The sequence below is a fragment of the Danio rerio genome, chromosome 1 (genome assembly GCF_052040795.2).
Source record: "Danio rerio strain M-AB ecotype USA chromosome 1, GRCz13ab, whole genome shotgun sequence".
NCBI lineage: Eukaryota > Metazoa > Chordata > Actinopteri > Cypriniformes > Danionidae > Danio > Danio rerio.
In genome coordinates this window covers 38,203,411-38,220,023 of record NC_141021.1, presented here as the reverse complement: position 1 = coordinate 38,220,023, position 16,613 = coordinate 38,203,411, and the positions used below count along the sequence as shown (strand labels likewise).

General features: G+C 36.5%; 2 protein-coding genes across 5 annotated transcripts in view; one reads left to right on the top strand and one right to left on the bottom strand.

Annotated features, from left to right (window-relative positions):
- Positions 1-16,613, top strand: part of znf827 (zinc finger protein 827) — a 789,732-nt gene that overhangs the window by 324,916 nt on the left and 448,203 nt on the right. The gene's annotated exons all lie outside the window — the stretch shown is intronic.
- hhip (hedgehog interacting protein) overlaps positions 1-16,613 on the bottom strand; it is a 220,362-nt gene that overhangs the window by 3,302 nt on the left and 200,447 nt on the right. For all 4 annotated transcript variants that reach the window (XM_087235223.1, XM_087235224.1, NM_001080012.1 and 1 more), the window contains 2 exon segments: positions 16,304-16,434; positions 13,465-13,546 (listed from right to left, as the gene is read on the bottom strand). In XM_087235223.1, the coding sequence (XP_087091349.1) occupies positions 13,465-13,546; positions 16,304-16,434 (213 nt within the window).

Below are 16,613 nucleotides of genomic sequence, written 5' to 3'. Positions count from 1 at the left end.
ACAGAAAATCAAGTCGATCAGGACCCTCAAAGCTTTAGCATATCCAGCTTCATTGGTTTGACATTTCATTGATTCGTTTGCAGTTGAATATTTTGATCGTCGCATTAGCTTACATACACCTATGCAATACGTATATTGTTTGTTTTTGAATCTGAAGATATGTAATAGCACCCTATCATGTAACAGTGATTGGATTGCAAAATAATTGTAAAAATCCACCAGTGAGAGATATTTAACTACAGAACTGCAACACTTTACGGCTGCATTTACACTGCAGATCTTGATAGTCAATTCTAATTTTGTGACTATATCTAATTTTTTGATGACCTGCTTACATCATCTTTAAAAAACACTCATATCCATCTGTCTGCATTTACACTGCAAATGGAAAAGGCACAATGAAAAATAGACCATAAAAAAAAAGAGTGGGCACTGACTGACAGCTGATAATAGAAGAGCGTCCTTTCGCCCCCTCGGTTCGCAGAGTTTCATTTTTTTTAATTCTTTTTGACAAGTTGTTTTACTATAGTTTATGACAAAAAAAGGTCTCATTTGACCATCTTCTTTTAATCCAGGCCTTTTTAAACCAGTAGGCATCTTAATGTGATGTCCATGGAATGACTTTTGCTTATTGTGTAACAGTTTTATATTAGTTTATATTGCTTACGTGGCAGATGTTGCACTCTAGCTCTCTCTCATTAACATGCTTAAATACTTGTGCTTTTTAGTCTGTTCTGAAATGAAAGCATCAGAGTTAACATCATTCGCTAAGGTTTTTAATGACTCGCATTGACAGGTGAAAATCCAATCTACCTGCTTACACGAAGACACAGATCCAACTCGTTCATCCAAATAATTCATTTAAATTTCCACAAATAAACAAGGCCTGAATCTGATTTGAGTAAATCGGAATCCATGTTAGTTTTTCCTGCTTAGACGTATCCGATCTGTCACATGAGAGAAAAAAACTGGAACTGAGTCACTTAAACCATGCAGTGTAAATGCAGCCTACAAGACCACAGTTTTAGGATAAAAGCTCAGACCTGAAGGTAGGGTGACGCTATGATTGCCTAACCCTAATTTCACAGTACTACAAGCTATAATAAATGACTAACCCCACCCCAACACTAAACCCAACCTTGAAGCTATAATCTCTTGCTTAACCTCTAGTCTGAAACTGCTAGTTTTTTTATTTGTAAGTAGTGCAAATAGGTGCAACAAGGCAGTTTTGCGAATATTGGATGCGCATTCACAAAAACTGAGGAATATGGATACAGTACACAGAAACGGTTCTGGTGATGAAACTCACACTCCTTTTCTTTCACTACAGGCAGTTTGTGCACAATACATACATTCCCACGTCAAAATTCAGGCTCTGCATGACAATGTGTGGAAACAATAATGCTTTTGTGTGTAATGCATTTCAGATGCAAAACTTTAGTGTCAAACTAAGTAGCTTGTGCTGAACCTGTCTGAAATTCAGTTCTCCAAACATTCTTATGCCTCACTCAGCTAAACACACTGCTTAATGAGCCAGGCAAATCTCTTCAAGGCTGTCTATTAGTGAGCAGCAGGGCTGTTGACATACCCAACAGGCCTGCACACACACAAACACACTGTAATTGGACTCCAGTGAAGCAGTAACTGTATGGGAAACAGGCTGGAGAGCTCTTGGTGAGTTCACATCCTGTGTATCTCACTAGAGGTGGCGTATGGGAAAGTTAGGTGGCCAAAGATTCTGCGCTTAATGATGAGGGCTGTGGAAAGAATGGAGGTGGAATCACAGTAAAGGTGAAGTGTGTCATTTTTCCTATGTTAAAATACTTAACACAGTTTAACGCGCAGACTGAAGTGAGATTTGAAGACAGCACACATAACACCACCGGCATGAAATCATTCTGCTTCTATTGGTGAAAGACAGCTCCCTTCACCTATAATGATTTGCACTGAAAGCCCAGGGCTGTAAACACTTTACCCCCAGTTGACTAAAAACAAACATTTATAAATATCTATCTGGTCTAAAGACAAAATGTAACTATTGCAAACTATTGTAGTCGAGAGTTACCATCAACCGTCTTAACTTGCTTCTTTTGTGCTCAGCAGAAGAAAGAAACTGTGAGTAAATGATGATAGAATTTTCTTTTTTGAATGAATATTCCCCTTAAGCACGGTTGTGTTTATGATCAAGGGGATTGTTGTGCATTACCTTTTCCAGCTGGCATTAACGTATTCAAAATCACAATCCCTATCAACCAAATATACCCCAAAGAGATCCAGGAAATACCAATTTATGGTATATCTTTGGAGTGTATCATAAACATAGAAGATAGAACTGGTTTGATTTGATTAAATAGGATTAATAAACACATGACAATGACAACATATCTTATATGTTAAATTTCCTGATAATAAAGTATGCGGTGATACAATTCTTTTGATGCTTAGAATGCTATTATGAAATGTGTTTGCTTTAAAAAGACACACAAAAACCTGACTTAAGCTATGGAGTAAGGCTGTTTCTCAATATGTGTTCTTCAACGGTTTTGTGTATTTATGTTCTCGTGTAACGTCATCATCAACTGCAAAAGTTCAGTTTCAAAACTCAAGACCACAAGAACGGTGGATGTATGAAAGTTCTTGGATGTGTTCTTGATATTAAGGATGCATCGAAGCTGACTTGAGCACAAAACTTGCTTTAGAAGTCTCAGAAGTCATTGCAGCCGAATAAAGTAGGTGGGAAGCACAGAATTTACTAGAGTTCGTTCTTCTGAGGTAACTTGGCAAGACCAATCTCCACAAGAACGCAAGTCCATTCTCAGCGTTCATGGAATTGTAAAACAGCCCATGTTTTGATTAAAAACGTCATTAAGTGTGGTATTTACATGTGCTTTCAAGTTTACTGTTAGCAACATTTACTAAAAAAGCCCGTAGTTCACAGATTTGACTCTCGCATTCAAAATTTTGCGTAGTTTGGCAGAGAATTATGGCTCAGTGTAGTAAACGCTGCTCCACGTGAACACACATGCTGGAGATCCACAGCTGATTACAGAGCTGACTTTTCAGAATAATGTGATTTATCGTTCAGCCCTAATCATACCCTATAAGTCTTGACACATCATGAATACTTTTTGTGTACGTTGTATCATTCTCACAACACATCCTATATGAGAAGTAGGCATAGGATATGTGGGATTTTGTGGCTGTCTGGAAGTATTCAGCCAAATGAAGCTCAGACTACTAGCTCTGAAAGTAGTTGAAAGTTGACAGGCTGAAATGTTCTGGACACTTTTTGCTCCTCTTTTTAGCAAAGCACAGTCTTGGTTTGTAGGATACTAATGCCAGCAGATGTTTATTTGGTGAAAACAGATGCTATCAGGATTAACGAACTGATCAATAAAACCCAACAAGCACTAGATGTTGGTGCTTGTCAGGAAAGTGTGCATGTAAGAGAATGGGATGTTGGTCCTCTGCGTTTCCCTGACAGCCTCAGTGACTGATTGCAGGAATAGGGTGGTAACAAGGGAATTCTGGCAAGATGCACTGGGGGGTCTAGTGGGGGAGCAGTTCCCATGCTCCCATCTACTGCTTTCAGCACCCATATCAGGTCTCTCTTGTCTCTCATCCACACTTTGAGTTTTTTTTGTGTTGTTGTGACAGGCTGTTACGTTGTTAAAAAAACGAAAGAAACCGAAAAGATGAGGGAGAGAAAGAAATAGAGATGGATAGTGAAAAAGAAAGAGAGGGAGGGAGGGAAATGAGAGAAAGAGCCGATCCCCAGAGGATTGGGCTAACACTGTTAATGACGTCGGGGTCAGCGGCACTACTAAACAGTTTGTATTACTGGCAGGGTGGCCGTGAAAACAACACCTGCTGCCGTGGCACTTGACAAAGACAGCTGGGTCAACAGGCACTGTGGGAATGTATCAACTCTGTGAGGCCACTTGCATAAAACACAGACTGATAAATTAAAAGAACGCCCCAGCTTATTAGTTTAAGGCTGTCCTGTAGCTTGAATGGGAGGTTGAAAACATCAGCTGCCCAACCTATCTTTTTGTCTATCCAAGGATAGCTTGGCATAGTCTGTCAGGCACAATCCCCAGCGTTCCTCCCCGCACTGCATTATCCAGCTCAGAAAACATCTACACTGTAACTGATAAAGCTGGACCATTATTTGGTGCACTGCTTTACTGATTGTTGAAACAGTAAGGGGGATCTATAAGGAACCATTTGGTAGCCAAATAAGCACAAACTTGTGAAAAACAGGAGACTTTAAAACCTTGGTGAATGATGGGTTATCTCACCTTCATGAGACACTTTAACACCCCTTGGCATAACTCGTGGGCATTTATATTAGTAAAAAAAGTCGAGTTATTTGAGTACACTGATAGAGGGGTGAAGAGGGGTGTTTCAATGAGCTTCATCAGCGACTCAGTGTGACTCTTCTGTTCTTTTTGTCATCTCTCTCTTTTGTTAGTACCTCTCTGTGGTTACATTGTATCAAAAAATTTACTGTGTATTGTAGCTGTTGGCCATTCAGTACCACCCCTAAAGGGTCTTTGTCAAGGGAAGGAACGTGGTGTGAGCGGGAGAGATTTAGAACCCATTCACCACACTGAGCTTTCAAAATCTGAAATAATGGAAGATTCACTGTTATATTTGCTTTTCTGACATCTATCTCCAGGTCTTCTAGAATAAGTCAGGATTTTCTAAATAAAGTTTTCTTTATAAAAACGCTTTAAATACAGGTTTGATAGGAATTCATTTTAATTTTAATCAAACAAATTACATTTATTTGTATTTTCATTGCAGGTTTGGTGGCCTTCAATTTCAAATAAGATTAGGTATTAGATTTAACTTGTTAAAATGTGATGATCATTTTTGCTTAACATTTAAGTATGGGAAGAGGGAAGTCTGGGGTTCTCTTCTAAGACTGCTGCCCCCGCAACCTGGCCCCGGAAAAGTGGCAGAAAAAGAATGAATGAATTTAAGTGTACCTGTAGGCTGTACTATAGTTTTTATTCATATTCATGTCCCAAGTTATAAGTTTTCAGTCAGTGCAGCCGACAAATGCTAATTTTGAGCAAGCACACAAGCAAATCTTGTGTGGTTTTGATAATTTTAGCAAGAGCAGATGTGAAAGATAACTATGATAAGGAACTGTTTGACAGTCTCTGTGGTGTACACACTTGGAAAAAAGTGCATAGCAGCATGCAAATGAAATGTTTAACCAGCAAAACTTAAACTAACAATCATTTGTCATTATGAATAAGTGCAGTTTTTTGTAAGTGTAACTCTTCTACTGACTTTTTGATGTAAGTGTGTCTTGTTGTGTAGTAGGCCTGTACTGAGACCCAGACCCAGGCAAAACAATTACAACTGATACAATGTTTGCTGTAGCAGAATACATCTTCAAAAGCAGATTGTAGAGACATTGGCCACAGTCAAAAGCATAATTTTGCACACTTCTATGGTCATGTTACAACAGAAGTTAACAACAACATTGTCAATAACGATAAAAAAGGTTCGATACGTAGTTTCTATATGAAGGCTACAGTTTTACTAAAATGTTGCTGCTGAGTGCGAGCTTGGAAAATAATGCCAGTAAGATTAGGGGGTAAGTTTGTCATTTCCAATGGAGGCGTGCGACTTGCAGAATGCGCATTGTGTGCAAATGCTGCACACGTGATGTGCGCATTTTTCAGCTGCAACAAGTTGAAAAACATCTGAACTTTTTCCGAATACTGCGAGGGCACTGCGATTCATTTAAGTAGAGCAAACCAATCTGCTTCACGCTTTGTATGGAATATACACATTTCACCTCAAACAAACACAACGCATCCAAACTCTGCAGCGCTTTTTACTTTTCTTTATACACTTGCATTGGAGCTGCAGCAATGGTTTGTCCATATGACATCCTCTGAGAAAACGGTTGTTGGTCGCTTAGTTACGCGAGACCCCAGGGAGGAACGTGAGACCATTGAAAATGGTGTAGGAAATCATGCAATCGCACTTGTTACTTCAGGTCAGAATAACATCACACACGAAAATGAGTGTCTTATTATATTATTCCACTTGGTCTGTATAGTCATGCAAACATTTGTTTGTAGGGCAAGTAGTTTGATCGTTTTCTGGTTTATTATTCCTAGTCATTTCTTCCATAGGCGACTGAATTGGAAGTTCTTAAACAATCATGAAAACAGGCGCACTTCCGCATTTTAGAATAAAGTCAAAAGCAGCAGTGAGGAGATTGGAAATAAAAAAAGGATGTAAGGATGTTGCTTTTTGGTTTCTTTTCTTGTGCATCCCAGCCAATAGCACCCCATCTGAAAGATTTTTCAGCATAGGGGGTAATGTAGTCATTCAACTTCACAATCTGTAATGTTGCAGTATGTATTTGAATTATGATGGTTGGTTCCTTTAATTGAAAGTTCAGATTGGATTATCATAATTTGTTTTGTTTACAGACATTGATGTTTACTGTATCATTATTTTTGACATAGATGTTGATGTCTGTTTAAATATTTTAGTTTTTGACTATTAAAGCCATTAGCCTTGGTAATGTTGGTAAATTAAAATAAAGTGGTTAAATAAAAAAGAAATCCTAACATTCCTAATTGTATTGAAACTGTATATTAATAATATATACAAAATTATCAATACTGAATGATATGAAATGATATAATGATAATGTTTTTGCAATATCGCCCAGCCGTACTGTAGGCCACTGAAACTTGAACAAAATTTGGAGAGCAGAACTCACTGACACTTAATCACTATTTATTACTACAGCAAAAGAAATGTAGACTGTGATTTACAGGAAGTGTATCATTAAAATCCAAACTCAAACTATCTCAGAAGACTCATCTGAATGCAATTTGAAGGGATAGTTCACAAAAATTAAATTCACTCACTATTTATTCAAGTGGTTTCAAACCGTTATGAGTTTACTTTTTTGTTGAACACAAAAGTTGTTGTTTGTATTCAACATAAAAAGAAAGTGATGAATGATGAACAAATGATGACAATCCTTTCATTTTGGATGAACTATCCCTTTAGCATACCCAGTTTGATGACTGACGATGCTTGTTCATACATGGTGCAGTTTCTACTTATATTCTGAATGTTGTCAGAACAGAATGCATCTGCCAAAAATAATTTTACACTAACACTAAAACAGTTGATGGTTTAGCTGACCTTTCAATACTGAATATCCTGAAATAAATACATAAAAAACTACACTGAGGATGTGCGTCAGTTTGTGTTTAAGATTACAGAAAAAACAAATTATAAATAGTTAGTCAGTTAATGCCATCAGCCAATAAACAATTCTACAGTCTTTCTCTTGTCTACATTGGACATTGACTTGTACACATTTCAGTGTGCGGTGGCGTATTTATTATTCTACGTTAACAGACCTCTAAACAAACTCTGATGGGTGCAGTCATACCAGTGAGGTCTACATCAACATCTCAAACATTTGACTTTCATATGATATGAAATGTAATGCTTTCTCCCCTACTGCGCAGTTCCGCTCAAAAACACAACGCTTCAGATAAAACTCAAAACACAGTGTGGGTATTTTTGAAGCTTTTAATCCTAGCCAGAAAGCAAAGGTTAGAAGGTGCAGGAAATATGTAAATGCTGATATTCAAATTGTAAATGCTGGACCACCCTACTTGAAAGTGCTAGTTACTCTGTATTATGTCACCTCCTTTATTTGGTAATTAGATGACTAAAAGTGACAATGTGTATAAAACTGTGAACCCAACACCACAGGTCCAACAGACTAAACAACTCCAATCAATGGTGGAAAGAATTGTTCTTTGGAAAAAATGCAGCAATGCCAGAAAACATAAATAAAGTAAGCTTGAGGGGCCTTGTTTAGGAGCCCCATGGAAACATCTGTGGTAATTAATAGCATTATACTTGGGTGGCACTGTCATCACCTGGGTATGCAGTGCCTTGCAAAAAATCAGAGCTTCAAGCAATTGTCTCTCAATCTGCGCTGAATTCTTACATGTAAATATATTTCATAGTTTGCTGATAATTAAAAATTCTTCATGTAAAACTAGTACTTTTTTGGCTCATCCCTTCAAACAGATTGGTTTCAATATAGACTGGAAAAATGGTTGGATTGAGATAAAACTTGACTGGGTCATTGTAAGGCATTTTTTTTTAAAGATGCAGTATATAAGACTGACACCCAGTGAGGATTTACTCCCAGGAGGGGCAGAGTAAAAAAGTGTCTTGAATTCGGAGTGCAATCTATAGTTCAATTGTTGCACTCCAAATTCGAGACACTTTTTACTCTGCCCTTCTTTCACCCACTAACCGTAAGCACAGGTTGCCAAATTGACAACACCAACAAGAGCGAACGTGCAAGACTATCAAACCTATGTGAGCCCTACCTCACATGATAGAAAGAATATTGTCTATATTAGAATGTGTTGTCCTAACCATCGCCAGCAATTTCTAATTTAGAAATGACTTCTAGTTTTTATTTTGTTAACTGCCATCTTTGTGTACATTATCTAGTTTCTAGAATCCGATTTACTTTTATGAGAGTTAGCTTATGTTATTTATACTTCCGCGTCAAGGGCACGCATATGGTAGCATAGCCTTTGTAGGCTATCTTTGTAGTTTTTGTTTTAGTTGGTGTAGTTTATTGTACACTGATTTTTTTGGTTTGGTTTCTACATTTTTCTTTAGTTAGTTAATGGGTTGGGGTTTAGTTAGACTGTTTTGTTTATTTCTTTGTTTTGGCAACACTTTGGTTAATTATTAATTACATTTAATTTTATATTAATAATTTCATCGTAGGGCACAGTGGGTAGCACAACCGCCTCAGAGCAAGAAGGTTGCTGGTCCGAGCCCCGGCTGGGTCAGTTGGAATTTCTATGTGATGTTTGCATGTTCTCCCCATGCTTGCGTGGGTTTCTGTGCGGGTGCTCCGGTTTCTCCCTCAGTCCAAAAATATGTGGTATAGGTAAATTGAATAAACTAAATTGGCCGTAGTGTATGTGTGTGAATGTAAGAGTGCCTGGGTGTGTTCCGATGCTGGTTTGTGACTGGAATGTTTTTCCGCTGCGTAAAACATGTGCTGGATAAGTTGGCGGTACATTCCGCTGTGGCGACCCCAGAGTAATAAAAAGAATAAGCCGAAAAGAACATGAATGAATGAATGAATGGATAATTTCTCACTAATTGTATAAAAAACTTTTATGATAATGATTTACTCATGCTATGATTATGTGCTTTATTCAGTGTATAAAAAACCACCTCGTGGATTTTAAATACCTCTAAATTTGTGTCTCATTTTAGAGGCTGCTTCTCTCCGGAGATCAATTTTTTGGCCAAAATTTTTTTTTCAAAATTAAAATGAAAGACATTGTTTTCCACCAAGGCAACCTGAGATGCTGAAACAAAGTTGTCTAAACTGGCAGTGCCCAAGTTATTATAACAAAAATGAAATCCTGATGCAGATTGCACATTTTAAAAAGAGAATAACTTACTTTAGTATTGGGTTTTTAGATAAAAATTTGTTGACTTAGCTAATTTCTTAAATATCTGCAAACATATTATGGCATTTTTTATGTTTTATAAGAGTCAAAAACTGTTTTTGAAGAATTCTGAAACACATTTCCTTTTCTTTTAATGAGATGCATGTTTCCTGCTCAAGAAAGCATTCATCAGCACCATGATGCATTCACCAGCATTCTTCACTAGAGTATAGAGTATAGATGTGACCACACATATTGCTTTGAATCTAGGTCTTATCCGGACCACAACTGCAACAGGGCGATTACCAAGGCAAACTTCAGATGTACCGTCTCATGGTCCCCTATACCTGTCAGTGTTATAAACGACTCTTATCTTACAGTTGACTGATGCACCTCTACAGGTTTCTTAGATACAGAACGTTGTAGCTTCTTCAAACTGATAATCAGCCATTCTGCCTTCTTTTTTGCATAAAGAGGCTTTTGAGGACCAGCCAAGCCAGTGTCTGAAGGAATTCCACTTTTTCCAACTAATTTAACCTCTTCAATATTATTTTGTCGTTACTGTGGAATGGATTTCATTTTTCATTTATTTTTCACAGCCACCAGCAGCCAGTTATACAGATTATATTGCATTTGTAAAAATATTTTTTTTCATTGAATGCAATTATGGACTGGATTGGAGCAAGGTTTGTAAAGCACTTGGTAAATAAATATATATTTTTTAAAACAATTAAAATAAAACAATATGCATACTAATATTGTCTTCAACTGTAAATATATGTACACTGGAAAAGTAAAATATATTCTGCCTAGTTTTAAACATATTCACAGAATAATTGAGGGTATTTATATAGTTTGCATAGTGTAAACGGGTCTAGTAAAAGGATTTTGAATAGCATAGAAAGCACAAAAACAAGTTTCATGAGGAATTGGTTTGAATTAGAGATTTGACAGATCTGCCTGTGCCTATTGTTATGTCCCTTTTTTCTAGAAATGATATATCTGATCTATTAAAAATGCAAACACTTTTGGCAGCTGTTATGTGGGAATTCATATGCTCATTTTTAATCGATGATATGCCTTTCATATGTACTTGGCTTGGTGAAAACGACATTTTCAAGATCTATCGTAAAATTGGCTTTTAGTGGTGCAAAACACACGGCTTAAATTATGCCATATTGAAAAAAGCCCACCAGCATGCAGAAATGATTAAATCCTTTAACTCACTCCATTCACATGTGTTAAATATTGTTGTGAACTCGCGCACATGTACGCCAATTGAATAAATGTAGTTGGGGCGCAGATTCGTTAACATATGAATGTACTCAAGTTTCTCAGGGAAAGATTCCCACTGTTGAAGACAGGTGTGTGAGTTCTGTCAAAGCAAGGAAAACACCCAACTGACCACACAAGCTTGCAAGTCAACCAGCGATGTCTGAGCCACCTTGACTGTGTTGGTGTTAGAAACACGTTACACTAACATTTGGAAATGGTATGCTTACTCTCCAATTATGGCTGAGGTTTGTGTTGGCTAAGAACGACAGTTGTGTGACGACTTGTTTAAAGGAAGCTGGAGTCTGTGTATGTGTCTCTCTGAGCAAAAACTAAATAAATGAAAATAATAATATATATATATATATATATATATATATATATATATATATATATATATATATATATATATATATGTAAGGGTTACTTCATCTTAAAATTAAAGTTCTGTCATGATTTTATTCCACACCTATTAGACTGTTGTAAGAAATCTGAGAGATGCCTGTCCCTCCATTAAAATTCTATTCACCCAAAACTCTTGTGAATCAAAGCGGTTTTAAAAAAAAAAGGTTAATCAAGTGGTTAAAAAGTCAAAATTCAGCTAACAATTGACAGCATTCAAGTTTGGTCACAGGTACTCATCTTTCTGACTGTCACTCCTATTCAACAAACACGTTTTTTTGAAAAGTTAACATTGTGTAAAGAAAAATTGCAGCTTTTATTTACATTTGATCAAAAAGAGGCATGTCCATAATTATTCATACCCTTAATATTTATTAAAAATAAAACTTTATTTACTATTAAAGACTAATTAAATGCTTTTTATAATTGCTGACCAGCTTTTTCCATGTCTCCATTGGGACTTTTGGCCATTCAACTTTAGCAATGAGCTACTACTCGTTCAGGTTGGAGTGTCTCCTTGTCATTACCCTGATCTTTAGCTAACTCCACAGATTTTTAATTGGATTTAAGTCAGGATTCTAACTGGGCCACTTTTTTTGTCCACTTACTATTTCTTCGAACAGCTGCTGTGTGTTTTGGGTCATTGTTGTGCTAAAATGTCTGCTGGTACCCAAGGCCAAGCTTCTCTACAAACTGCCTGATGTTGTTATTTTGATGATAAATTTGATGTATTACTCTTTATTCATAGTGCTTTTTACTGTAATTACTGTAGGTTCCTTGTGGCATGTGTGTGCCTTCTCTAAATAAGTGGTGCCCTCCTTGGTGTTTGTTGGATTGTCTGCTTTGAGATGTTGCCACCAGCAGAGCCCAGACTCACCAGGATGGCCTTGATGGTGATTCTTAGATTCTTTTTTTTTTTTTTTTTTTACATCTCTCACAATTCTCCTGGCCAGCACAGGTGTCCCTTTTGGCTTCTTTCTACACCCACAGAGGTTTTTCACAGTGCAGAACGTCTTGTATTTTTTTAATAATAACATGCACTTTAGCCACATAAAATTCAAAACATTTAGTCATGGTCTTGAAGCACTTTCCTGACTTATGAACAGCCACAAGGTGTAGCCGCAGGTAATCACTGAGCTCCTTTTTATTAGCCATGACTGTCATCAAACCAATAACAGAGAGCTTCTGTTTTTCACCTGTTGAGCTAATTAACACAGCTGTTCCCAATGAATCAGGGTAATTAGGATGCTTTAGAACAGCTAGGACTATTTGGAATGGGACTTTGGACTTTCTCGTGGACTGTGACAGTTTGCATAGGGTATAAACATTTTTAGACATGTATGTATGTATGTATGTGTATATATATATGCACAAAAAAAAATATTTCTCAGCTTTTATTTACCTTTAAACAAAAAGATATATATATGGATATATATATATCCAAAATTTAAAGAACAAAAAAGTATGGGTTGTGAGCAATGCAATGCAATAAAGAGTTAAATGTAAGACTTTTTAAACACATTTGAATACCTCAGTTAGAAAAGGCTTTACTTTCCCTATCAAAAAAGGATTAAAGTGTAATAAAGTTAACGATACAATAATAATAATTTAGTTTTTTGCTTTTCAATAATAATTTTGAAATGTATTTTTTTATTAATTATTAAATATATGCATTCACTATCCATAATAGCCCTTACCAAGAATAGAACAAAACATAGCTGTCACTTATTTCAGTCTACAATAATAATACAATAAAAAAAAATTATTAACAGACAAAATTAAGACCTGTTAAAAAGATTTAAGACCTACAACAAAACATTTGAGTAAATTTAAGACATTTACAGACCCCATGGATACCCTGATTAAAACAAATTCACATAATGGTAAACCCAAAAAGCAACATTCTGTCATCATGAACTCACACTAATGTTTTTCATCTGTCCTGTGTCAATTTCTCTCTGTTCCCTAGATTTTGCATAACATCTTAGACTTCGAAAGTTCACTGACTTTCGTTGCATGACCAGTTGTAATATTCTTCTAAATAACATTCTCTTTCTTACTATGAACTAACCAAGCAGATGCTCAAACCATAGCACGTAAAACGAATACTGGGGAATGTTTTGTAAAGCGGAATAAAAATGGAATTAATTATGCAAGTTTCAATATTAGCATTGCTCAGCAGTAACATCACATATTTCACATGCGAGCTATGAAAATGGAAAAACAGAGAGACCCTTGCATGAGCTCTATTGTATACAATGCTTCTTTGTGTATTCAAAACTCAACGCACCTTTTGGGGTCCACCAACTTGTAGATCTTTCCATGCGACTGTTTGGCTGTGCTCTTGCTGGAGACAAGGATGTAGACCTCACCTGCAGATGACAAAAACACACATAGCTTTTTCAGAGATCACATTTGTCTTCTCACACCTTCCTTCCTTCTCGTTGCACTTGACACTGGTGCATGAGAGGGTTTCGAGAGAGGCTCATTAAATCCTCATGCAAGTAATTTAACGAACAGCAAGCTTGCAGCACAGTGCACAGATTGTAAACATGTGTCAGGAGACTGCCATGTGGGTCTCCAATACAGCCTTCCACTGAATCCCTTTTACAAATCAGCAACAAATGCTATCTCTCCCTCACAGAGGCCCACTCTTGGCAAAGTTGGAGATTTATTCTCTGTCACACTTGACCTGGTGTTTGGATTGGAGAGTTTATGTTCCCTCTGATGCACTGAGCGGTGGGGATATTACATGGTGGCAGAGTGTACAGCCTTGCAGCAGTGAGTGGGCATAACTTTGCTTTGGCGATGCACTGTCAGAAAGACTGGCAGCGTGTTCACATAAATGAACCCCATTACGATTTTAGTGAGCCAAAAAAATGGTAGTTACTCACGTTAAGTGTGCGAGTAAAAAAATGGAGGCGACTGAGAATATAAACCTTATATGCTGACAGACTGCGCTGACCTTTGATTTCCCATCTTACTGTCTGTTAGCAGCAAAAAAAGAGGAAGTAATCTGTCAGGAAACTAAAAGAGTACTGTGTCATACCAGAATATTCCTTGGAGGAAAGATAACTGAAAGTGGGAAGCATGACCAGGGATTGGTTTTCTTTCTGTTCTGTATCATTCAGATGACTCTTGGATTCGAGAAACATTTTTTTCTCCTTCCTGTAAGTATGGTATACACACTAATGTAAAACGATCGCTTCATTAGACCCTGTCTAAGCTTTTGTGTGTGTGTGTGTGTGTGTGTGTGTGTGTTAGGTCTTTTGAGAAATGTCTGTACTTGCACTACTGTTCAAAAGTTCAGGGTCAGAAATACGGTAAAAACAGCATAAAATAACTTTTATTCAATTAATTAATTCCTTGAATTTTCACCAGCCATTACTCTAGTCTCCAGGGCCAGATGACCCTTCAGAAATTATTCTAATATGCTGGATTCATGCTCATAATTATTATCAGCAATTTTGAGAACCGTTGTGATTTTTCAAGACAAATAGAAAGTTCAAAAGAACAGACTTTCTTTAATAGATTTACTTCAACTTTTACTTTAAAAGGTTATTAGCTAGTAAATAAAATAACTTCTTTTCATAAATGTCACCACAGACAGTTCTTTGGTTTTTAAGAGGGTAGATTTTGTGTGTGTGTGTGTGTGTGTGTGTGTGTGTGTGTGTGTGTGTGTGTGTGTGTGTGTGTGTGTGTGTGTGTGTGTGTGTGTGAAAACCTTCTAAATCCACCTGAGCTTTTTTTGCAAAAACTTCGAAATCCACATATTTGGACAAGACAGTGTAAATAGTTGAACAACCACTAAAGCTGCAATTAGAAATGATTTTACCAAACATAAAACACCAAAAATTTAAAACTATATAAATTTGTCAAGTAAGTGGCGGTTCATTCCGCTGTGTTAACCCCTGATAAATCTGGGACTAAGCAGAAGGAAAATGAATGAATGAAATCTGTCAAGTAAGTGCATTAATCAATAACATTAAAACTGACATTAATTAAATCTTAACAATTTGTTGTCATTTCTGATATTTGGGATTAAGATGTAATGTAAGTAGAGCAATGTAAACATTGCAAACATTGTAAACTAAGCTTGGTAGATTCAAAAATTGTAGTGTAAAAAGGAAACATTAGTATCTGTGCATTATCCATTAATATACAAGGCACTATATTTATATAGCAGTATATATATATATATATATATATATATATATATATATATATATATATATATATATATATATATACTATATCTCAGACGTATAGGTAATATGAAGTTATAAAAATGTACAGCTTTATACATTATATTTTTATTTTAAAAAATAGCTTACATTAGCAAATAAAAAAACAAGGTAGGCGTACTGGGCTAAAAGGGAATGTCTCAGACATTTTTAGAATCTGTCATTCATTAATTTTCACCATATTCAAGGTCTTGGTCTCTTTTTTGTCTCTTTTTTGTCCTTATAGCATCCATGTGGGACAAAAAAACAGCATATTAACTTTGTCTTTCGTGAAACAGTGTTGCCATTTAACGTATAGTATATTGGACTCATTCAAAGTAGGGTAGCTGAGCAAAAAACGTTATGAATGCATGCTACACTTCCGACTTTACATTGTGTTTTCTTGTTCTTATAATGCTTTTAGGGATGTTTTTATTTGCCATTCACTGCCAGTTGGACAGGCTCATGCAGTTCATCAAACTCAATCTTTTAAAATCGAAATCGAAAGTGAAATAAAACAGTTTTCTCATTAAAGCTGGTGTTTCAGCGCGCTGCTACATTGAAAACATATATGATAACATGCCTTCTGATTGGTTCTCAAGACATAGCGGCTTTTGCTGTCAAAGGCAAGTGGCGTTTAGAGGCTATTTCATACAAATAGTTATTTCTGAATGCTGCGATTTAGGTGATTTTAAGCAAAAATATTTGTTGGACGTGTACTACATGCCCAAAGCATTCGCTCAATGTCATTAGCTCATTTTTGGCAGAAGTGAGGTTTAGCAGCTTTTGCATCTGAACTCTTTATATGTCTTTGATACCTTGAAAAAACATGAGTAAAATATGACAGAAGCACACAAGATTTGCGGTAAGATGGCCACACATAAAGCTCATTGAAAACTTACTGACCTAATTCATCTTCGCCAAACCCCAGGATGTGGCCTACCAGCGAGGAACCACAGGAACTGCTAGTACCAAGACAAAGAGGCTTCTCTTGCCACAATCGGTCTTCTAAAGGCCTCTGGAGAATTCTAAAGTTCCTGAAACAATCATACAGTCAGGGATTTAAATCATGAATACTCCACTGCATATTCTTGTCTATCATTTATTGTGCCCCAGCAGAAAAAACACACCATTAAATTACATGACAAAACATGAGAGATAATTTACTGCTCTAGATTTCCAGGATTCTTACTGACAAAAATGCAGGCTGATTGTG